Source organism: Neolamprologus multifasciatus, chromosome 18, assembly GCF_963576455.1.
Source record: "Neolamprologus multifasciatus chromosome 18, fNeoMul1.2, whole genome shotgun sequence".
Taxonomy (NCBI): domain Eukaryota; kingdom Metazoa; phylum Chordata; class Actinopteri; order Cichliformes; family Cichlidae; genus Neolamprologus; species Neolamprologus multifasciatus.
The window spans coordinates 3578816-3602229 of NC_140456.1; the positions used below are offsets into that span (position 1 = coordinate 3578816).

At 42.5% G+C, this 23414-nt stretch overlaps 1 protein-coding gene, 9 non-coding genes and 3 pseudogenes across 10 annotated transcripts; all 13 read right to left on the reverse strand.

Moving 5' to 3' along the window:
- Positions 1–537: 537 nt before the first annotated feature.
- On the reverse strand, positions 538–701 carry LOC146497015 (U1 spliceosomal RNA). Its single transcript, XR_014870990.1, has one exon. It is a non-coding gene; the product is annotated as a U1 spliceosomal RNA (small nuclear RNA).
- A 184-nt stretch (positions 702–885) lies between these two features.
- On the reverse strand, positions 886–1020 carry LOC146497016 (U1 spliceosomal RNA; annotated as a pseudogene).
- Positions 1021–7642: 6622 nt separating this feature from the next.
- Positions 7643–7806, reverse strand: LOC146497017 (U1 spliceosomal RNA). The gene has a single exon (XR_014870993.1). It is a non-coding gene; the product is annotated as a U1 spliceosomal RNA (small nuclear RNA).
- A 175-nt stretch (positions 7807–7981) lies between these two features.
- Positions 7982–8118, reverse strand: LOC146497018 (U1 spliceosomal RNA; annotated as a pseudogene).
- A 5303-nt stretch (positions 8119–13421) lies between these two features.
- LOC146497019 (U1 spliceosomal RNA) lies at positions 13422–13585 on the reverse strand. The gene has a single exon (XR_014870996.1). It is a non-coding gene; the product is annotated as a U1 spliceosomal RNA (small nuclear RNA).
- A 175-nt stretch (positions 13586–13760) lies between these two features.
- LOC146497020 (U1 spliceosomal RNA) lies at positions 13761–13924 on the reverse strand. Its single transcript, XR_014871003.1, has one exon. It is a non-coding gene; the product is annotated as a U1 spliceosomal RNA (small nuclear RNA).
- A 175-nt stretch (positions 13925–14099) lies between these two features.
- LOC146497021 (U1 spliceosomal RNA) lies at positions 14100–14263 on the reverse strand. The gene has a single exon (XR_014871007.1). It is a non-coding gene; the product is annotated as a U1 spliceosomal RNA (small nuclear RNA).
- A 175-nt stretch (positions 14264–14438) lies between these two features.
- LOC146497022 (U1 spliceosomal RNA) lies at positions 14439–14602 on the reverse strand. Its single transcript, XR_014871008.1, has one exon. It is a non-coding gene; the product is annotated as a U1 spliceosomal RNA (small nuclear RNA).
- Positions 14603–14778: 176 nt separating this feature from the next.
- LOC146497023 (U1 spliceosomal RNA) lies at positions 14779–14942 on the reverse strand. The gene has a single exon (XR_014870991.1). It is a non-coding gene; the product is annotated as a U1 spliceosomal RNA (small nuclear RNA).
- A 156-nt stretch (positions 14943–15098) lies between these two features.
- LOC146497024 (U1 spliceosomal RNA) lies at positions 15099–15246 on the reverse strand (annotated as a pseudogene).
- A 1662-nt stretch (positions 15247–16908) lies between these two features.
- On the reverse strand, positions 16909–22627 carry LOC146497025 (tripartite motif-containing protein 16-like). Its single transcript, XM_085140789.1, has 2 exons — positions 18029–22627; positions 16909–17897 (listed from the first exon to the last, which is right to left on the reverse strand). Exon 1 carries the CDS (start codon positions 22004–22006, stop codon positions 20372–20374), a length of 1635 nt encoding a protein of 544 aa, XP_084996915.1. The 5' UTR covers positions 22007–22627; the 3' UTR covers positions 16909–17897; positions 18029–20371.
- Positions 16910–17073, reverse strand: LOC146497026 (U1 spliceosomal RNA). The gene has a single exon (XR_014870992.1). It is a non-coding gene; the product is annotated as a U1 spliceosomal RNA (small nuclear RNA).
- Positions 18534–18700, reverse strand: LOC146497027 (U1 spliceosomal RNA). The gene has a single exon (XR_014870994.1). It is a non-coding gene; the product is annotated as a U1 spliceosomal RNA (small nuclear RNA).
- Positions 22628–23414: the final 787 nt, after the last annotated feature.

The window sequence follows — 23414 nt, forward strand, 5'->3', positions numbered from 1 at the left end:
ACAGCTTTGGGCTCTCTACCAGATAACGGTGTCATTTTGATATTCTCCAGCTGAGGCCTAGTTTGTTTGAGTCTATTAAACTTATTCAGACATGATTCGTAGAAAGTACTAGTGGCAAAAATTACCTCATAACTTTTCTTTCCCGGAAAGCCAAAGATATAGTCGATCTGCGTCGGTGAGAATCCCAACTCTTTCTGTATAACAATCCTGCTGAACTGTAGTCGGTCCATTTCGCAATTCCCTTGCATCTCAAAACGCACAGCGTTCCTCCTGGAACCTGTCATGTTAGCAGTCTTTGTCGCCATGGTGGGTCTGGGTGAACCACCTTCGTGATCATGTTATCTCCCGTGCCAGGTAAGTTTGAGTTGCCAGCGTGGGAGACAGGGGTCCCCTTTCCACATGCAGCACTCTGGCTGATGGTGCCTAACACGCATAATGCCTAAATCCAAGGACGGTGAGCACGCCATCGCATTTTCTCCCAGTTCAAGGGGCGCACCGAGAGAAGAGCAGACACTCTTTGCTTTTGGACACAAGAGTGAGGGGAGAGCGCGAACGCAGTCCCCCACTACCACAAATTATGCAGTTGAGATTCCCGCATTTGGGGAATTCACAGGGGTCAGCACAACCGCAGTGCAATGGTTGAGCCTCGCCCTGGGTGAACCACCTTCGTGATCATGGTATCTCCCCTGCCAGGTAAGTATGAGTTGCCAGCGTGGGAGACAGGGGTCCCCTTTCCACATGCAGCACTCTGGCTGCATTATGCGTGTTGTGCCTAACACGCATATGCCTGAATCCAAGGACGGTGAGCACGCCATCGCATTTTCTCCCAGTTCAAGGTGCGCACCGAGAGAAGAGCAGACACTCTTTGCTTTTGGACACAAGAGTGAGGGGAGAGCGCGAACGCAGTCCCCCACTACCACAAATTATGCAGTTGAGATTCCCGCATTTGGGGAATTCACAGGGGTCAGCACAACCGCAGTGCAATGGTTGAGCCTCGCCCTGGGTGAACCAATTCAATTTTCAATTTTCAAAGAGTTTTATTGTTCAAAACCAAAATTACATCAATTCATTCATAAAAAAATAAACAAAGATACATCGGAAATCAAAACCCAAATGGGGAAACCCACAAAGGGAAAAACAAAAACAAAAGGGGTCAAAACAATAACTATTACTCTCACATTATTTTACATACAAATGTTCAAATACTTTCTTGGTACTTTCCACATCTTTCTTTTGTTCTCTTCACTTTCCCCTAAGGTGATTCTTATAATATAATCCTTCAACAAACTAATCATGCTGTTGATTACAACTCTTTCTGATATTTCATACTTTTTAAATGCACAGATGTTTCTTGCTCTCCACAAAGCATCTTTTACACAATTCACCATTATCCACCAACATGTTTCCCCTTTCTCCAAAGTTGTTTTCAAAAAACCATACATTATAATTTCATATGTCAACTCTTCTTTACTTAGATCTTTCAACCATTGTCTTAATAGGCCCCACACTTTTTTTTGCAAAGAAACATTCCCAAAATATATGTTTAATTGTCTCGTCTTCTCCACACCGCTTTCTTGGGCACTGTGCACTCCTCGTGCACTCCCTCTTTTTCAAAAAAGCCCTTGTCGGCAGACATTCTTGGGCAGCTTGCCACGCTAAGTCCTTATGAGAGTTTAGCAGAAATTTATTATTTACATTACCCCAAGCCATTTTAGTGTGGATTTCACGTAATTGTCCTATCGGTGACATACTAACTATTGGAAACAATGTATCCTCTATAGTTGTACGTGTTATCTCCTGGGATATAATCTTAGTCGGAAACCGTTTTAACAAACGAATCGCTACTTTGTAAATTACAGGACATTGTTCAGAGAAGGGCACGTTAAGGGGGGGGCGCACACCCCACGCCTGTAACTCTTTCCAACCCACCCAAAACCTTGTAAAATATGGCCAAATCTTATCTTTAGGGTCACTAAAACATGCCTTAAAAATTGGGGTGATAAACATCGCATTGCACTTGGACTCTATTTCTGGTACTGCTCTCCCCCCTTTCCCTACTGGCTTGTACATAATTTCTCTCTTTGCCCTGTCATGTTGACCTCCCCAAAGGAAATAAAACATAGCCTTCCTCAATGATATTAATATTTCGTAAGGGATTGGCAACGTCGTTGCCAAAAATGCTATAGAGGCCATTACTTCAGCTTTTAGCACCAGAACCTTACCTATAAAGGAGAGTTCCCTATCTTTCCAGTTCAACAGTTTCCCTTGTATTTTTTGTAATTTTGAATTCCAATTCTTAATTTGCATATTTTCTCCTATTTCCACCCCTAAAATTTTCAACGTTTCCGATTTTTCTTGCAATCCCCTTTTTTCTTTAATCTCCCACCACTTAAAATAAATCACCTCACTCTTCTCTTTATTAATTTTCATCCCTGAAGCTGCTGAAAAAGCTTCACAAACTGCCAAACTTACTTCAATCGACTTATTGTCCGTAAGCAGCAGAGTTATATCATCCATATACATGGAAAATTTAATTTCCAACCCTCTGCTACCCGGTGGGGTCAACCCTTTAATTAGCTCATTAGTTCTTACAGTTTTTTCTGATTGCTTAAGCACATTTTTTGTAACTATTGGCTATTTTTGCAAAACTCTACACACAAATAAGAAAACCTGTCACCCAATTATCAAAACATTGTAGTTCTCTTGCAAAAGCGAACACAGCTAGATTAACTCTTCACACCTTCGTAAAAATGGTGTTTTCGTATCAAACAGTACACACAAGCCATCATCTACTAAGCACACAATGCGCCAACTGCACACTGATGGTATGAATACAAAACACATCTGGCTTTTGCTTTCTCTGTGTACAGATGTCAATTGAACATTCTGCCTCTGCCCCCAACATCTGGACGTCTAGCAATTCTGTAAAGTAACAATTTCAGTATTTTTGCATGTATGGTACTGTTGTGTTTCTCATTAGAGTATGGCAGTGCTACAAAGTACTTACCGATTCCCATTTCGAAATGTCCTAATGATGCTTGCCACAGTGTAGCGGCTCAGTTTAGGCTGAACCCGTTGGCCAGCTTCCCTCAGGGTCATCCCATGGTTGATGACATGGTCCACTATTGTAGCCCTGATGTCATCAGTTATTCTGTTTCTTACTCTTCTTACCCTTCCTCTTTCCCCTCCTCGTCCTCTTCTTGCTCCTCTTTGTCCTCTTCCTCTAACTTCCTCTAACCCTCTTGCTTCTTCACCTCCACGTCCTCTTCCTCCAACTTCTTCACCTCCACGTCCTCTCCCTCGGCCTCCTCTGATTCTCACTCTTCTCACTCTTACTGCTCCTTCCATTGTACTCCACATAGACAGCTTACCTGTGGCCTGTTTATAGTGCTTAGGCTGATTGCAAAGTGGACTAATTATCTAAAACAGTTTTCACATGTGAAAGTGTGCCAGACAGTTGGCAAAATAGTGTTAATGATAGCCATACATGTGTATAATTTTGCTAGGAGTGTGTTGGAAATTTGGTAATTGAGTGTAAGCAGTGAGTTGTGCCTACAGTTTTGCAAAGTGTGTGTTACAAAATTGCAAACTGAGTGCAAAGCAGTGTTTGTGCTTTTAGTTTTGCAAACTCAGTGAGTGGTTTTGCTATAAGTGTTAATAGTTTTAGGAATTGTGCTATAAGAATCACAGTTAGGGTTTAAGCATTCAGAAAAAACTGTAATGCACACGCTAATGGCTCCATCACTAATATAAATAAGGTGGGAGATAACGGGCATCCCTGCCTTACTCCAGCTTTCACTGCAACTGTAGTAGTCTGTACACCATTCACATTCACAACACTACTACAACCAGAATACAACACCCGAATCCATCTCAGAAAAACTTCTCCAAATCCTAATTTATCTAGGACTTTCATCAGAAAGGCATGACTGACGTTGTCAAAGGCTTTTTCTAAATCCAAGCTTAACCCACAAAGGGGGATATTCCGCTCATGGCTGTAAAGGTAGCTATCCCTTATAATCGCTAAACTATCCGTCATCTTACGTCCATGTATCCCGCATGTTTGTTCCACTCCAACTAACTTAGGTACCACTGTCTGTAAACGAAAAAAAAGGGCTTTTGCTAAAATCTTGATATCTACCCCTAACAATGTCAGGGGTCTCCAATTTCTCAAATCTTTTTTAGAACCCTTTTTCCATAACAGGGAAATCACTCCTGTATTCATGGACGTTGACCATACACCTTTATCCCACGCTTCTTTATAAACCTTGCACAACAAAGAGCTAAGTTGTTCCCAAAAGGCCTGATAGTATTCCTTAGGTAAGCCATCCATACCTGGTGACTTGTTATCTTGCATACTTTCCATAGCTCTTGCGATTTCCTCTTGTGTTATAACTTCATCTAAATTTATACTATCTTCTGGATCCAATTTTTGTGTTAACTTAGAGAGAAAGGATTCTACAATCGCCTCATCAATATTTTGTTCTTTGTACAAGTTGGTATAAAAAGAATGTACTACCTTTAAAATTTCTTGGGTACTTTTCACTTCTTTCCCTTCTTCATTAATCAGGCTGTCAATAGCAGGTTTAGATTTATACAATTTTTAAAAAAAATATCTCGTACATTTTTCATTTTCTTCCACATGTTTTACCCTACTCCGTATTAATACTCCCTTGCTTTTCTCATTTAAAACTACCATCATTTCTTTTTTCAGATTCATAATCTCTTCACTAACATCAAAGCCCAAATTCAGGAGGTTGTAAACCCTTTGTAATTTTGCTTGCTTTCTCAATAACCATTGTCTCCTCCTCTTTGCCCGCCTTTTCCCTTCAAGACTAAAAAATACTTGGGTCCTAATCTTTATACTCTCCCACCATTCCCCTACAGATTCATATAGTGGTTGTAGGGAGACCCATTGTTGTAATTTAAGTTTATACCTTCCCGTAACCTTCCCGTCCTTCAATAGATTCAGGTTTAGTTTCCATGGCCCTGGGGCTGACTGAAAGGAAGATTGAATACTAAATCCACACATGACCTTATGGTGATCAGAAAAAGGTACTGGTTCCACTTTACATGACAGGGGTATTAAGCCTTCACTGGCAAACAAAAAATCAATCCGTGAAAAGGACTTATTATTAGACCAGGTATATCCTGGGTCTGACGGGTTAAGCAATCTAAACACGTCTTTCAAATTACTGTCTTTAATCAAATTATCTAATGCACAAGTACTTGAATCTTTCTTAACTGTTGAAGCCGCCCCCTGGATTCCACTTGTTTCCGGTGTACAGTTAAAATCCCCACCCATTATTATCTGTGTTCTATTACAAAGAAAAGGTTGTAATATTTGAAATAATGTCGTCCGTTCTTTCAACTCTGTATGTCCATAGACATTAATAATCCTAAATTTACTCCCATTCTTTTCTACATCTATACATAAGGCTCTTCCGTCCACCACTACCTCCACATTTTCTATGTTAATAGTTTTATTATTAATCAAAAAACCTACACCTGACATCCGATTTTGGTTATCCCCTGACCAAAAGGATTGGCCATATGTCCATCGTTTTGCAAACTTTGTGTAATTGTCCATAAAGGGAAGGGCACATTCTTGAAGAAGGCAAATGTCCCCACCCGTTTCATGTAATACATTAAAGACAGATTGACACTTCACTGCATCATTCAACCCTCTTGTATTGATCGTCGATACATGAAAGGAGTTTATGTTATCACTAAATAGGGGGAATCTTTACACTCTGGCTTTTATTAATTAAGTCTCTTGCTATGGTTTTACCTTCTTCTTTTTCTTTTTCCGTGGGAGCCATACCGTAATCGGAGCACTCACATCATTACTTTCCTGCTGGCTTTCCTGAACAACTCCCTGGGTATATATCTGTCTTTGTTCTTCAAGTACAGGTATTGACAAGGAGTCTATTTGGTCCTGAATTTCTGAATCCAAGTTCCCCGTAGACGACTCTGTTGAAGTGTTTATCTGTCGTTTTTGTGATGTCAGCGCTACAGTTACGTTTACTTGTGGTGACAATTCGGGAAGAATTGTTATGTTATCTTCAATGTCACAAGCTGGTAATGAAAAACCTCCCTCTTCTAGGGTGATAGTTTGGTTTGATTGCAACGTTGAAATCTCCGAAAACATGTAATCAAGCATGTCTCGGCACTCTTGGGATGTCGACGGCTGTGAAATAGTATGAATACCTGAGCGCACGGCCATCTCCTCCTGGGTCTCCTCCTGTGTCTTAGGCTCTGTTTCTATTTGAAATTCTTCCTTCTCCTCCGTCGTTAAGTCCTCATTGGTAATCACTTGGGAGGGGGGGGAGGGCACTTCAGCTTGTTCCCCACCCCAGCTGAAGGTCGTTTGATCCTCAACCTCTTCCTGCTGAAACTCATTGACTTGATTGTTAATCACATCTTCAACAGCTGGCAGACTTCCTCCAATTGAACTTGGTATCTCCTCTAATTGCTGTTGATGAGTTCTTTTTGCTTTATTTGCGTAAGATTGGGGGCATGCCCTAAAGGTATGTCCTTCACCCCCGCAAAGATTACATTTCCGTGGGAAAGGACATTCAGTTGTAGTGTGCTCTTCACTGTTACAGTTTTTGCAGACTACATTTTCACACTCTGCGGCTAAATGGTCATTACCGCCACATTTACGGCATGTTTTTGGTTGCCCTGGGTAGAAAACATATCCTCTGATTGCCCCCAATTGAATAATTGGGGGCAGATGGATCAAATCACCAGAGGTCTCATCTCTATGCAGGTGGACGTAAAAACGATATGCTCCAGTTCTAATTCCGTCTTCGTCTTTTAAGTCCAAACCTCTCTTCACCATACATTTGAAAGACAACCAGGTCGTAATGTCTTCCACTCTCACATATTCAGAGTGCATAATTACTGTCACAGCTTTGGGCTCTCTACCAGATAACGGTGTCATTTTGACCCCCTGATCCCTTTGAACATTTTCCCTGTTAAAAGGGAGTTTTTCCTTCCCACTGTCACCAAAGTGCTTGCTCATAGGGGGTCATATGATTGTTGGGCTTTTCTCTGTATCTATGAAGCGCCTTGAGGCGACATTTGTTGTGATTTGGCGCTATATAAATTAAATTGAATTGAATTGAATTGATATTCTCCAGCTGAGGCCTAGTTTGCTTGAGTCTATTAAACTTATTCAGACATGATTCGTAGAAAGTACTAGTGACAAAAATCACCTCATAACTTTTCTTTCCCGGCAAGCCAAAGATATAGTCGATCTGCGTCGGTGAGAATCCCAACTCTTTCTGTATAACAATCCTGCTGAACTGTAGTCGGTCCATTTCGCAATTCCCTTGCATCTCAAAATGCACAGCGTTCCTCCTGGAACCTGTCATGTTAGAAGGCTTTGTCGCCATGGTGGGTCTGGGTGAACCACCTTCGTGATCATGGTATCTCCCCCGCCAGGTAAGTATGAGTTGCCAACGTGGGAGACAGGGGTCCCCTTTCCACATGTAGCACTCTGGCTGCATTATGCGTGTTAGGCCTAACACGCATAATGCCTGAATCCAAGGACGGTGAGCACGCCATCGCATTTTCTCCCAGTTCAAAGGGCGCACCGAGAGAAGAGCAGACACTCTTTGCTTTTGGACACAAGAGTGAGGGGAGAGCACGAACGCAGTCCCCCACTACCACAAATTATGCAGTTGAGATTCCCGCATTTGGGGAATTCACAGGGGTCAGCACAACCGCAGTGCAATGGTTGAGCCTCGCCCTGGGTGAACCACCTTCGTGATCATGGTATCTCCCCTGCCAGGTAAGTATGAGTTGCCAGCGTGGGAGACAGGGGTCCCCTTTCCACATGCAGCACTCTGGCTGATGGTGCCTAACACGCATAATGCCTAAATCTAAGGACGGTGAGCACGCCATCGCATTTTCTCCCATTTCAAGGGGCGCACCGAGAGAAGAGCAGACACTCTTTGCTTTTGGACACAAGAGTGAGGGGAGAGCGCGAACGCAGTCCCCCACTACCACAAATTATGCAGTTGAGATTCCCGCATTTGGGGAATTCACAGGGGTCAGCACAACCGCAGTGCAATGGTTGAGCCTCGCCCTGGGTGAACCAATTTCAATTTTCAAAGAGTTTTATTGTTCAAAACCAAAATTACATCAATTCATTCATAAAAAAATAAACAAAGATACATCGGAAATCAAAACCCAAATGGGGAAACCCACAAAGGGAAAAACAAAAACAAAAGGGGTCGAAACAGTAACTATTACTCTCACATTATTTTACATACAAATGTTCAAATACTTTCTTGGTACTTTCCACATCTTTCTTTTGTTCTCTTCACTGTCCCCTAAGGAGATTCTTATAATATAATCCTTCCACAAACTAATCGTGCTGTTGATTACAACTCTTTCCGATATTTCATACTTTTTAAATACACAGATGTTTCTTGCTCTCCACAAAGCATCTTTTACACAATTCACCATTATCCACCAACATGTTTCCCCTTTCTCCAAAGTTGTTTTCAAAAAACCATACATTATAATTTCATATGTCAACTCTTCTTTACTTAGATCTTTCAACCATTGTCTTAATAGGCCCCACACTTTTTTTGCAAAGAAACATTCCCAAAATATATGTTTAATTGTCTCGTCTTCTCCACACCGCTTTCTTGGGCACTGTGCACTCCTCGTGCACTCCCTCTTTTTCAAAAAAGCCCTTGTCGGCAGACATTCTTGGGCAGCTTGCCACGCTAAGTCCTTATGAGAGTTTAGCAGAAATTTATTATTTACATTACCCCAAGCCATTTTAGTGTGGATTTCACGTAATTGTCCTATCGGTGACATACTAACTGTTGGAAACAATATATCCTCTATAGTTGCACGTGTTATCTCCTGGGATGTAATCTTAGTCGGAAACCGTTTTAACAAACGAATCGCTACTTTGTAAATTACAGGATATTGTTCAGAGAAGGGCACGTTAAGGGGGGGGCGCACACCCCACGCCTGTAACTCTTTCCAACCCACCCAAAACCTTGTAAAATATGGCCAAATCTTATCTTTAGGGTCACTAAAACATGCCTTAAAAATTGGGGTGATAAACATCGCATTGCACTTGGACTCTATTTCTGGTACTGCTCTCCCCCCTTTCCCTACTGGCTTGTACATAATTTCTCTCTTTGCTCTCTCATGTTGACCTCCCCAAAGGAAATAAAACATAGCCTTCCTCAATGATATTAATATTTCGTAAGGGATTGGCAACGCCGTTGCCAAAAATGCTATAGAGGCCATTACTTCAGCTTTTAGCACCAGAACCTTACCTATAAAGGAGAGTTCCCTATCTTTCCAGTTCAACAGTTTCCCTTGTATTTTTTGTAATTTTGAATTCCAATTCTTAATTTGCATATTTTCTCCTATTTCCACCCCTAAAATTTTCAACGTTTCCGATTTTTCTTGCAATCCCCTTTTTTCTTTAATCTCCCGCCACTTAAAATAAATCACCTCACTCTTCTCTTTATTAATTTTCATCCCTGAAGCTGCTGAAAAAGCTTCACAAACTGCCAAACTTACTTCAATCGACTTATTGTCCGTAAGCAGCAGAGTTATATCATCCATATACATGGAAAATTTAATTTCCAACCCTCCGCTACCCGGTGGGGTCAACCCTTTAATTAGCTCATTAGTTCTTAATGCACACGCTAATGGCTCCATCACTAATATAAATAAGGTGGGAGATAACGGGCATCCCTGCCTTACTCCAGCTTTCACTGCAACTGTAGTAGTCTGTACACCATTCACATTCACAACACTACTACAACCAGAATACAACACCCGAATCCATCTCCGAAAAACTTCTCCAAATCCTAATTTATCTAGGACTTTCATCAGAAAGGCATGATTGACGTTGTCAAATGCTTTTTCTAAATCCAAGCTTAACCCACAAAGGGGGATATTCCGCTCATGGCTGTAAAGGTAGCTATCCCTTATAATCGCTAAACTATCCGTCATCTTACGTCCTTGTATCCCACATGTTTGTTCCACTCCAACTAACTTAGGTACCACTGTCTGTAAACTAAAAAAAAGGGCTTTTGCTAAAATCTTGATATCTACCCCTAACAATGTCAGGGGTCTCCAATTTCTCAAATCTTTTTTAGAACCCTTTTTCCATAACAGGGAAATCACTCCTGTATTCATGGACATTGACCATACACCTTTATCCCACGCTTCTTTATAAATCTTGCACAACAAGGAGCTAAGTTGTTCCCAAAAGGCCTGATAGTATTCCTTAGGTAAGCCATCCATACCTGGTGACTTGTTATCTTGCATTTCTTTCCATAGCTCTTGCGATTTCCTCTTGTGTTATAACTTCATCTAAATTTATACTATCTTCTGGATCCAATTTTTGTGTTAACTTAGAGAGAAAGGATTCTACAATCGCCTCATCAATATTTTGTTCTTTGTACAAGTTGGTATAAAAAGAATGTACTACCTTTAAAATTTCTTGGGTACTTTTCACTTCTTTCCCTTCTTCATTAATCAGGCTGTCAATAGCAGGTTTAGATTTATACAATTTTTTAAAAAAATATCTCGTACATTTTTCATTTTCTTCCACATGTTTCACCCTACTTCGTATTAATACTCCCTTGTTTTTCTCATTTAAAACTACCATCATTTCTTTTTTCAGATTCATAATCTCTTCACTAACATCAAAGCCCAAATTCAGGAGGTTGTAAAACCTTTGTAATTTTGCTTGCTTTCTCAATAACCATTGTCTCCTCCTCTTTGCCCGCCTTTTCCCTTCAAGACTAAAAAATACTTGGGTCCTAATCTTTATACTCTCCCACCATTCCCCTACAGATTCATATAGTGGTTGTAGGGAGACCCATTGTTGTAATTTAAGTTTATACCTTCCCGTAACCTTCCCATCCTTCAATAAATTCAGGTTTAATTTCCATGGCCCTGGGGCCGACTGAAAGGAAGATTGAATACTAAATCCACACATGACCTTATGGTGATCAGAAAAAGGTACTGGTTCCACTTTACATGACAGGGGTATTAAGCCTTCACTGGCAAACAAAAAATCAATCCGTGAAAAGGACTTATTATTAGACCAGGTATATCCTGGGTCTGACGGGTTAAGCAATCTAAACACGTCTTTCAAATTACTGTCTTTAATCAAATTATCTAATGCACAAGTACTTGAATCTTTCTTAACTGTTGAAGCCGCCCCCTGGATTCCACTTGTTTCTGGTGTACAATTAAAATCCCCACCCATTATTATCTGTCTTCTATTACAAAGAAAAAGGTTGTAATATTTGAAATAATGCCTGTCCGTTCTTTCAACTCTGTATGTCCATAGACATTAATAATCCTAAGTTTACTCCCATTCTTTTCTACATCTATACATAAGGCTCTTCCGTCCACCACTACCTCCACATTTTCTATGTTAATAGTTTTATTATTAATCAAAAAAACCTACACCTGACATCCGATTTTGGTTATCCCCTGACCAAAAGGATTGGCCATATGTCCATCGTTTTGCAAACTTTGTGTAATTGTCCATAAAGGGAAGGGCACATTCTTGAAGAAGGCAAATGTCCCCACCCGTTTCATGTAATACATTAAAGACAGATTGACACTTCACTGCATCATTCAACCCTCTTGTATTGATCGTCGATACATGAAAGGGAGTTTATGTTATCACTAAATAGGGGGAATCTTTACACTCTGGCTGTTATTAATTAAGTCTCTTGCTATGGTTTTACCTTCTTCTTTTTCTTTTTCCGTGGGAGCCATACCGTAATCGGAGCACTCACATCATTACTTTCCTGCTGGCTTTCCTGAACAACTCCCTGGGTAGATATCTGTCTTTGTTCTTCAAGTACAGGTATTGACAAGGAGTCTATTTGGTCCTGAATTTCTGAATCCAAGTTCCCCGTAGACGACTCTGTTGAAGTGTTTATCTGTCTGTTTTTTGTGATGTCAGCGCTACAGTTACGTTTACTTGTGGTGACAATTCGGGAAGAATTGTTATGTTATCTTCAATGTCACAAGCTGGTAATGAAAAACCTCCCTCTTCTAGGGTGATAGTTTGGTTTGATTGCAACTGTTGAAATCTCCGAAAAACATGTAATCAAGCATGTCTCGGCACTCTTGGGATGTCGACGGCTGTGAAATGGTATGGGTACCTGAGAGCACGGCCATCTCCTCCTGGGTCTCCTCCTGTGTCTTAGGCTCTGTTTCTATTTGAAATTCTTCCTTCTCCTCCGTCGTTAAGTCCTCATTGGTAATCACTTGGGAGGGGGGGGAGGGCACTTCAGCTTGTTCTCCACCCCAGCTGAAGGTCGTTTGATCCTCAACCTCTTCCTGCTGAAACTCGTTGACTTGATTGTTAATCACATCTTCAACAGCTGGCAGACTTCCTCCAATTAAACTTGGTATCTCCTCTAATTGCTGTTGATGAGTTCTTTTCGCTTTATTTGCGTAAGATTGGGGGCATGCCCTAAAGGTATGTCCTTCACCCCCGCAAAGATTACATTTCCGTGGGAAAGGACATTCAGTTGTAGTATGCTCTTCACTGTTACAGTTTTTGCAGACTACATTTTCACACTCTGCGGCTAAATGGTCATTACCGCCACATTTACGGCATGTTTTTGGTTGCCCTGGGTAGAAAACATATCCTCTGAACATATCCCCCCAATTGAATAATTGGGGGCAGATGGATCAAATCACCAGAGGTCTCATCTCTATGCAGGTGGACGTAGAAACGATATGCTCCAGTTCTAATTCCGTCTTCGTCTTTTAAGTCCAAACCTCTCTTCACCATACATTTGAAAGACCACCAGGTCGTAATGTCTTCCACTCTCACATATTCAGAGTGCATAATTACTGTCACAGCTTTGGGCTCTCTACCAGATAACGGTGTCATTTTGATATTCTCCAGCTGAGGCCTAGTTTGTTTGAGTCTATTAAACTTATTCAGACATGATTCGTAGAAAGTACTAGTGGCAAAAATCACCTCATAACTTTTCTTTCCCGGCAAGCCAAAGATATAGTCGATCTGCATCGGTGAGAATCCCAACTCTTTCTGTATAACAATCCTGCTGAACTGTAGTCGGTCCATTTCGCAAATGCCTTGCATCTCAAAACGCACAGCGTTCCTCCTGGAACCTGTCATGTTAGCAGTCTTTGTCGCCATGGTGGGTCTGGGTGAACCACCTTCGTGATCATGGTATCTCCCCTGCCAGGTAAGTATGAGTTGCCAGCGTGGGAGACAGGGGTCCCCTTTCCACATGCAGCACTCTGGCTGATGGTGCCTAACACGCATAATGCCTGAATCCTTGGACGGTGAGCACGCCATCGCATTTTCTCCCAGTTCAAAGGGCGCACCGAGAGAAGAGCAGACACTCTTTGCTTTTGGACACAAGAGTGAGGGGAGAGCGCGAACGCAGTCCCCCACTACCACAAATTATGCAGTTGAGATTCCCGCATTTGGGGAATTCACAGGGGTCAGCACAACCGCAGTGCAATGGTTGAGCCTCGCCCTGGGTGAACCACCTTCGTGATCATGGTATCTCCCCTGCCAGGTAAGTATGAGTTGCCAGCGTGGGAGACAGGGGTCCCCTTTCCACATGCAGCACTCTGGCTGATGGTGCCTAACACGCATAATGCCTGAATCCTTGGACGGTGAGCACGCCATCGCATTTTCTCCCAGTTCAAAGGGCGCACCGAGAGAAGAGCAGACACTCTTTGCTTTTGGACACAAGAGTGAGGGGAGAGCGCGAACGCAGTCCCCCACTACCACAAATTATGCAGTTGAGATTCCCGCATTTGGGGAATTCACAGGGGTCAGCACAACCGCAGTGCAATGGTTGAGCCTCGCCCTGGGTGAACCACCTTCGTGATCATGGTATCTCCCCTGCCAGGTAAGTATGAGTTGCCAGCGTGGGAGACAGGGGTCCCCTTTCCACATGCAGCACTCTGGCTGATGGTGCCTAACACGCATAATGCCTGAATCCAAGGACGGTGAGCACGCCATCGCATTTTCTCCCAGTTCAAAGGGCGCACCGAGAGAAGAGCAGACACTCTTTGCTTTTGGACACAAGAGTGAGGGGAGAGCGCGAACGCAGTCCCCCACTACCACAAATTATGCAGTTGAGATTCCCGCATTTGGGGAATTCACAGGGGTCAGCACAACCGCAGTGCAATGGTTGAGCCTCGCCCTGGGTGAACCACCTTCGTGATCATGGTATCTCCCCTGCCAGGTAAGTATGAGTTGCCAGCGTGGGAGACAGGGGTCCCCTTTCCACATGCAGCACTCTGGCTGATGGTGCCTAACACGCATAATGCCTGAATCCTTGGACGGTGAGCACGCCATCGCATTTTCTCCCAGTTCAAAGGGCGCACCGAGAGAAGAGCAGACACTCTTTGCTTTTGGACACAAGAGTGAGGGGAGAGCGCGAACGCAGTCCCCCACTACCACAAATTATGCAGTTGAGATTCCCGCATTTGGGGAATTCACAGGGGTCAGCACAACCGCAGTGCAATGGTTGAGCCTCGCCCTGGGTGAACCACCTTCGTGATCATGGTATCTCCCCTGCCAGGTAAGTATGAGTTGCCAGCGTGGGAGACAGGGGTCCCCTTTCCACATGCAGCACTCTGGCTGATGGTGCCTAACACGCATAATGCCTGAATCCTAAGGACGGTGAGCACGCCATCGCATTTTCTCCCAGTTCAAAGGGCGCACCGAGAGAAGAGCAGACACTCTTTGCTTTTGGACACAAGAGTGAGGGGAGAGCGCGAACGCAGTCCCCCACTACCACAAATTATGCAGTTGAGATTCCCGCATTTGGGGAATTCACAGGGGTCAGCACAACCGCAGTGCAATGGTTGAGCCTCGCCCTGGGTGAACCACCTTCGTGATCATGGTATCTCCCCTGCCAGGTAAGTATGAGTTGCCAGCGTGGGAGACAGGGGTCCCCTTTCCACATGCAGCACTCTGGCTGATGGTGCCTAACACGCATAATGCCTGAATCCAATGGACGGTGAGCACGTCAAAGGGCGCACCGAGAGAAGAGCAGACACTCTTTGCTTTTGGACACAAGAGTGAGGGGAGAGCGCGAACGCAGTCCCCCACTACCACAAATTATGCAGTTGAGATTCCCGCATTTGGGGAATTCACAGGGGTCAGCACAACCGCAGTGCAATGGTTGAGCCTCGCCCTGGGTGAACCAATTTTCAATTTTCAAAGAGTTTTATTGTTCAAAACCAAAATTACATCAATTCATTCATAAAAAAACAAAAAACAAAGATACATCGGAAATCAAAACCCAAATGGGGAAACCCACAAAGGGAAAAACAAAAACAAAAGGGGTCGAAACAGTAACTATTACTCTCACATTATTTTACATACAAATGTTCAAATACTTTCTTGGTACTTTCCACATCTTTCTTTTGTTCTCTTCACTTTCCCCTAAGGAGATTCTTATAATATAATCCTTCAACAAACTAATCGTGCTGTTGATTACAACTCTTTCCGATATTTCATACTTTTTAAATACACAGATGTTTCTCGCTCTCCACAAAGCATCTTTTACACAATTCACCATTATCCACCAACATGTTTCCCCTTTCTCCAAAGTTGTTTTCAAAAAACCATACATTATAATTTCATATGTCAACTCTTCTTTACTTAGATCTTTCAACCATTGTCTTAATAGGCCCCACACCTTTTTTGCAAAGAAACATTCCCAAAATATATGTTTAATTGTCTCGTCTTCTCCACACCGCTTTCTTGGGCACTGTGCACTCCTCGTGCACTCCCTCTTTTTCAAAAAAGCCCTTGTCGGCAGACATTCTTGGGCAGCTTGCCACGCTAAGTCTTTATGAGAGTTTAGCAGGAATTTATTATTTACATTACCCCAAGCCATTTTAGTGTGGATTTCACGTAATTGTCCTATCGGTGACATACTAACTGTTGGAAACAATATATCCTCTATAGTTGCACGTGTTATCTCCTGAGATGTAATCTTAGTCGGAAAACGTTTTAACAAACGAATCGCTACTTTGTAAATTACAGGACATTGTTCAGAGAAGGGCACGTTAAGGGGGGGGCGCACACCCCACGCCTGCAAAACTTTCCAACCCACCCAAAACCTAGTAAAATATGGCCAAAGCTTATCTTTAGGGTCACTAAAACATGCCTTAAAAATTGGAGTGATAAACATCGCATTGCACTTGGACTCTATTTCTGGTACTGCTCTCCCCCCTTTCCCTACTGGCTTATACATAATTTCTCTCTTTGCTCTCTCATGTTGACCTCCCCAAAGGAAATAAAACATAGCCTTCCTCAATGATATTAATATTTCGTAAGGGATTGGTAACGTCGTTGCCAAAAATGCTATAGAGGCCATTACTTCAGCTTTTAACACCAGAACCTTACCTATAAAGGAGAGTTCCCTATCTTTCCAGTTCAACAGTTTCCCTTGTATTTTTTGTAATTTTGACTTCCAATTCTTAATTCGCATGTTTTCTCCTATTTCCACCCCTAAAATTTTCAACGTTTCCGATTTTTCTTGCAATCCCCATTTTTCTTTAATCTCCTGCCACTTAAAATAAATCACCTCACTCTTCTCTTTATTAATTTTCATCCCTGAAGCTGCTGAAAAGGCAGCCTGGGTGGTTCACCCAGGCCCTGGGTGAACCACCTTCGTGATGATGGTATCTCCCCTGCCAGGTAAGTATGAGTTGCCAGCGTGGGAGACAGGGGTCCCTTTTCCACATGCAGCACTCCGGCTGATGGTGCCTAACACGCATAATGCCTGAATCCAAGGACGGTGAGCACGCCATCGCATTTTCTCCCAGTTCAAAGGGCGCACCGAGAGAAGAGCAGACACTCTTTGCTTTTGGACACAAGAGTGAGGGGAGAGCGCGAACGCAGTCCCCCACTACCACAAATTATGCAGTTGAGATTCCCGCATTTGGGGAATTCACAGGGGTCAGCACAACCGCAGTGCAATGGTTGAGCCTCGCCCTGGGTGAACCACCTTCGTGATCATGGTATCTCCCCTGCCAGGTAAGTATGAGTTGCCAGCGTGGGAGACAGGGGTCCCCTTTCCACATGCAGCACTCTGGCTGATGGTGCCTAACACGCATAATGCCTGAATCCAAGGACGGTGAGCACGCCATCGCATTTTCTCCCAGTTCAAAGGGCGCACCGAGAGAAGAGCAGACACTCTTTGCTTTTGGACACAAGAGTGAGGGGAGAGCGCGAACGCAGTCCCCCACTACCACAAATTATGCAGTTGAGATTCCCGCATTTGGGGAATTCACAGGTAGTGATGGGCAGATGAAGCTTAATGAAGCATTGAAGCTTTTCATCCAATTGGTTCTCCCCAGCGCAAAGCTTGTTGAAGCTTCATTTGCTCTAGTAGGACACCTACTGGACGTAAAAATATTAGTTGGCATGAATTTTAAGAGTGTGGTACTTTGCACATAGCCTGTAAATGTCAACAACAAAAGGAGTGTGTAAAACATGTATATTGTAGTGATGGCAGTATACTGTGTATATTTATACTGGCAGTATGGAAAATGATCATTTGGAAATGCTTAAAATGGAAATGATCATTTACTGTGAGGTGAGGTGTGGTTGGGGTGTGGACAGTGGTTGTGCTTTTGTAACATTGAGGTATGGACAGCTACACACTGAGCCTCAGTCCTGCCTGTTCACATTTTATTCTGTAAAAACTACATTTTCACTGCTTTTATGACCTTTTTAGTGGGAAGAACATAGCTAGGATTTAATGATTTAACAAATCTTTTAAATCCTTTGTCCTCCACAATGCTAAATGGCTGGGAGTCCTCAATCACCATGCTAACCAGGTCTTCATCTATTTGAGATTGTTCTCCTGAGGAAAGACAATAAAGACAAAGCACAAATATAAATATCACACACGTAACCTATTACAGTTGTATAATATTGTTATATCATTTAGTAACATTACTGGATGCTATATTATCATGGCATTTGATGGCTCACCTGGTCTTGCTCCACAATCGGTGTTCCCCCTATTCTCATGCAAAGCTCTGTAGTGCCTAAGCATGGATGAGGTGTTGTTGTTATATCCCAGCTCCCTGCCACATAGCAAACACTTCACCTTGTACAAAAGTAAAGCCACTTAACATAAGTTTTATGGCACCATCAGTATTATGAAAATACATCTTCTGTAGAAATTTACATACCTTGTTGGGAGGAATAAAATCAAAATGTTCCCACACAGGGGAGGACATCCTCTTCTTCTTAGCTGGCTCTATTCTCTCCTGACTTTCTCTCCTCACTCTCATAAACCTCCAAAATCTCACTAACCGCAATCCTCCATCAAACACCTACATTTTGAATGGAGTCTGAGGGGTTTATATCACTGTCATAGCTCGCGGCAAAGTTCGAATCACTTCATGAACCAGTCACGTGGTACAGCTGGGCAGCGAGGCTTCGAACGTCATCATTTTCAGCTCCTCCCATAAATGAAGCAAGCCTCAATACGCGCAATGCGGAAACGCCGCCTCAATTACTCGACACAAGCTTTGAAGCTTCAATACAGAACGTCACATCACAATTCACAGGGGTCAGCACAACCGCAGTGCAATGGTTGAGCCTCGCCCTGGGTGAACCACCTTCGTGATCATGGTATCGTCCCTGCCAGGTAAGTATGAGTTGCCAGCGTGGGAGACAGGGGTCCCCTTTCCACATGCAGCACTCTGGCTGATGGTGCCTAACACGCATAATGCCTATCTCCAGGGACATGAGAAAGCCATCGCATTTTGTCCCAGTTCAAATCTGCTCTTCACCAAGAGAAGAGCAGACACATGGATCTTTGCTTTTGGACACAAGAGTGAGGGGAGAGCGTGAATGCAGTCCCCCACTACCACAAATTATGCAGTTGAGATTCGGCTATTGCACCTTAATGCGACAGGTGCGATAGCTGACACCACACGTTCACCTGACGTACAACGTGACGTATGACGCACACGTCGGGTATTCACTTTCAAAACAACAATGGGGATAGAAAATATTGCCCGAGGTCGTTAATGCTCCTCTCGCTGGTTGCCAATCACAATTAAACAACAACAAGAAGAAAATATTGTTCTGCTTTCTTAGTTTTGCATGTTTAAGACGCAATTCAGACTCAAACAAAGCCGCAAAGCAGGAGAACAGCATGGCCATCGACTATTCTGTGCCAGTTCGCTGCAGCACAGAGTGATGATGAGACCGTTAACATGTGCAACTTAGAAGTAGTCAGATATAACTGGATGTTCAATCGGGTTAAATGCAAGGTTGATTGGATTATATCTGAAGATCGTATGCTATTCGTGATAACTCAATAAATTAAACCCCCACTGGGTGAAATATGCTTTATTACAATGTTCCTTTGACTGGAGGCCAAAACCTCTTGGGAGGGGTGTTTAGCAGAGGTACAGTGAACAGGGATACACTAGAAGTCCAAAAACTCAAAACCCTTCATGATCCAGGATTATGACCAAGGAGAAACAATAAAATAAGATTTCTTTTCTTTTAAGGGGTACATAAAAATTCATACTTTTATATTGATTATATTATTATTATATTTTTGGTTCTTATTTAGTGGGTATGAAAGTAAACCGTAGAAAGCTGTGTGGTGAAGATGCACAATTTGTAGTACATCTTCTGGAGTTTGTGGTTTCAACATGGCAGCAAGATGAGGAAGACAAGAGCCCATGGAAAAAGGTCAGTTAGTAAATATTCTGTTTTTGAAGGAAATGTTTCTATAATATTACATGATACAGCTCCAAATTAATTAGCTAATGACAATTTGATTCTTTTTACCATGATTTGCAATACAATCGACTCATAAAGGGTTTTATCAGGCTAAAAACATGTCAGAATCTAAAAAATGTGGACAAACTGAGCTGAGGTGTTTTAACCTCCTCTACATCCCTGTTAGCAGGATGAAGGTGCCCTTTTGTGTTGTGCATCAATTTTAAAATTAACCTTCAGAAAAACATTTAAAAAAAACTTCACTGAGCTTTCAGCATCTTCAGCAACATCAGCAAAGAGACATTTAAAGATTTGTAAAACCACACCGTGTCAGTTTGTTCACAGGAGTCACAAGAAGTGATTGTTTTTATGGCTAAACAGACACAGTAAAGAGCTCAATCTAACAAGACCTCAAAAACATCAAGAGAACAATTAGAACTTGTCAAGGTACCACCTGTAATGTGGAACTGATTTCTGTGCATTGCAGAATGCCACAATAATGATAGAAACAAAAAAGAAATGGAAACAAAAATACTGTTTTAATCCCACAACAGTATGAAAGTATTCAGTCTATTTCAGTTTAACAACTCAGCAATGTTCCCCATAAGAATAACAAAGCCAAAGTCCAGCATAGAGCGGCTGAGTGAATGTGGTCTGGACTCTGTGGAGGAGAGTCATGGTTTCAGAGACGCTGTAGAAGGACAAAATACCTGCTCTGTGATCCAGGTACACTCCTACTCTGGAGGAACGAGGACCTGAGACACGAGTTTGGATGTTGTTGTACCAAAATGTATAACTGTTGTTGTTACAATCTAATGACCAAGATTTGTCATTATGTCCAAACCAACATCCGGTTTCTACTCTGCTGATATTCTTGTACGCAACTGCTACAATAATTCCTCCACCTCTCCACTCCACCTCCCAGTAACAACGTCCAGTCAGGCTTTGTCTACTCAGGACCTGCCACCATCCAGTGAATCTGTCTGGATGATCAGAATAAGACTGTTTCTTTGTGGATGTTGCTTTTCTGTTCCCCTCTGATAATAACAGATATGTGTTTGCTGTGTTTTGATCCAGTGTGATTTCACGTGAATATTTTAAAAATTCCGCTCTAGTCTTTGGCTCTGCTTGTGGATCCGACAGTAAAACATCCACTTCGGTGACTGTCAGTGAGATGTTTGTCCATTCCTCTCTCAGAAAGTCCTGTAGTTTATCTCTGACCTCTGACACAGCTGCTGTCACATCCTCAAAGTAACTCAGAGGACGGATATTGATGCTGGATGAGTCTGTAGACTCACTGAGTGCTGACAGTGAGGGGTAGTTGTGTAGAAACTGGATGTGATCCTCTGTGTGTGAGAGCTGCTTCAGCTCAGCATCTTTCCTCTTCAGCTCAGTGATCTCCTGCTCCAGCTTCTCCTGAAGCTCTTTGACTCGACTCACTTCAGTTTCCTGCTGGGATCTGATCTGCTGCTTCACATCAGAGCTTCTTTTCTGGATGAGATGGATCAGCTCAGTGAAGATCTTCTCACTGTGCTCCACTGTTTGATCAGCAGACTGATTGATGGCCTCCACCTCCTGTTGAAGCAGCTTCACATCTTTCTCTCTGTCCTGGATTCTCTGCTGGATGTTTTGTCGACTCACCTCCAGCTCTCTCTGCCTCTCAGTCCTTTCTGCTGCAGCTGAGACTGTGTCGTGGCCTTTATGTTCATCCACAGAGCAGAGATAACAGATACTCTGCTGATCAGTACGGCAGAACATCTTCATCACCTCATCATGACGAGAGCAGATGTTCTCCTGGAGCTTCTTAGAGGGCTCCACCAGCTTGTGTTCTTTTAATGTAGGTGAATAATAATGAGGCTTAAGGTGTTTCTCACAGTAAGAAGTCAGACAGATTAAACAGGATTTGCGGGCTTTCAGTTTTCTTCCAATACAGAGACCACAGGCCACATCTTCAGGTCCAGCATAGCAGTGATCAGCAGTAGCAGCTTGGAGTCCAGTCTTCTTCAGCTCCTCCACTAAATTTGCTAAAATGGTATTTTTCACCAGCACGGGCCTCACTGTGAAGATCTGCCTACATTGAGGACAGCATTGGATTTTCTTTACCTTCTTGCCATTCCAGAGTTTTGTAATACAGTTCATGCAGTAGCTGTGTCCACAGGGAATAGTCACCGGATCCTTCAGTAGATCCAAACAGATCGAACAAGTAAAGGTTTCTGGGTCCATTTGATTTTCTTGCTGCGCTAATTCCCTATTTTCTCTCTGACTGTCACATAGTTTTCACTTTCTGTGAACACAACCAGCCTCTGTGCCCTGAAGGGAAACTGAGCTCTTGTTTACTTCTTGCAATCCACCCTTATACAGGGGAAGTATTAACAGTGTGACAAAGAGCGTGTTGTGACAGGCATGGTGTGTTATGCTTGACTTACTGAATACAGTAACAACTATGACCCAGTTAAACAGGAATTTAAACAGGAATTTTTACACTCGGAGCTTTAACTTTTAGCTCCTAACATGTGAATTGAATTGGATCTCTTAACTAGGAGGGTTTTTCAGTTCTGACTGACTTGTGGGGATTTGGGATTTAAGCTCTGTAGGATCTACTGAGGACTTTGATATGTCTTGGGTCACTGTGCTTCTGGCTGTTGTAACACAAGACAGTGGATTTTTTTGTGAGTCATGTGATTGTTTAGTGAAGTACATGGGAAAAGACAGTTTATCGAGAATGATTGAAATGATTGGTTCCCTTACTTTAACCTACACTTACAGGTTAGTTATCTGTTTTGAATATTAATAAATATGACTTAAAACATTGTCTAATCACCTAGTCAAACTACAGAACAGCGATTAGAATCATGCAGTCTATCTAAAAATCATTTTGCACTTTTGCTCTGTCTTGCCTGTTTGGTGCCCTGGGCGAACCCCCCCCCCGGCCCAGTGAAAACTGTCGTCGGAACCATACTGAATTTAACCAGATACATATTTTATATAGTGAGAGAGAGAGAGAGTATGCAAATGCAAACAGCCATTATAATTCATTATATTATCATATTCATCAGAATAGCAGACAAATCAACAAAACATCTCTTATCAATGGCTAATTAATATTATGCTGAACACAGTCCAAAAGATCAGGGTCTTCTGTCTGTCTACTGTTTACTACGTAAAAGTAAACAGAAGTTTTCCCAGTCCATCCTAATGAATGTTATCTTGTTTCAGGATACATAATACCTGCCATTATCCAATGACACATCTGCTTACCTGCTTATCTTTTGCTTGTTTCTCCTCTTGTTTTCTCTTCTAAACTGAGGACCTGATGACTTTTACCTTTTCTTGTCCATCTTCTATGAGTAATTTTGCGATCAAGTATCAACACCAAACTCTACAACATAAACTAATAGTCTAACAGACCTACACCTTGTATAGGTTTTTTTTCCTGGGATTTCACACAACCCAGGAAAAATAATTAATACATAATGGGCGTTGATTGCCAATATTATGAATGAAATGTGAACTATTGAAAAGCAGCCCGCCTCCTTTTCTTTGGCAGGTTGTGTGTGAGCATCAGCAGCATGCAGGCTCACTGAGGGCCCTCGCGCTCGCTTTTCGCTTATATGTGTGTGATAGAATTCAG

Coding starts and splice junctions, on each gene's coding strand:
- LOC146497025 (XM_085140789.1), bottom strand. CDS start 22,006: ATGGACCCAGAAACCTTTACTTGTTCGATCTGTTTGGATCTACTGAAG.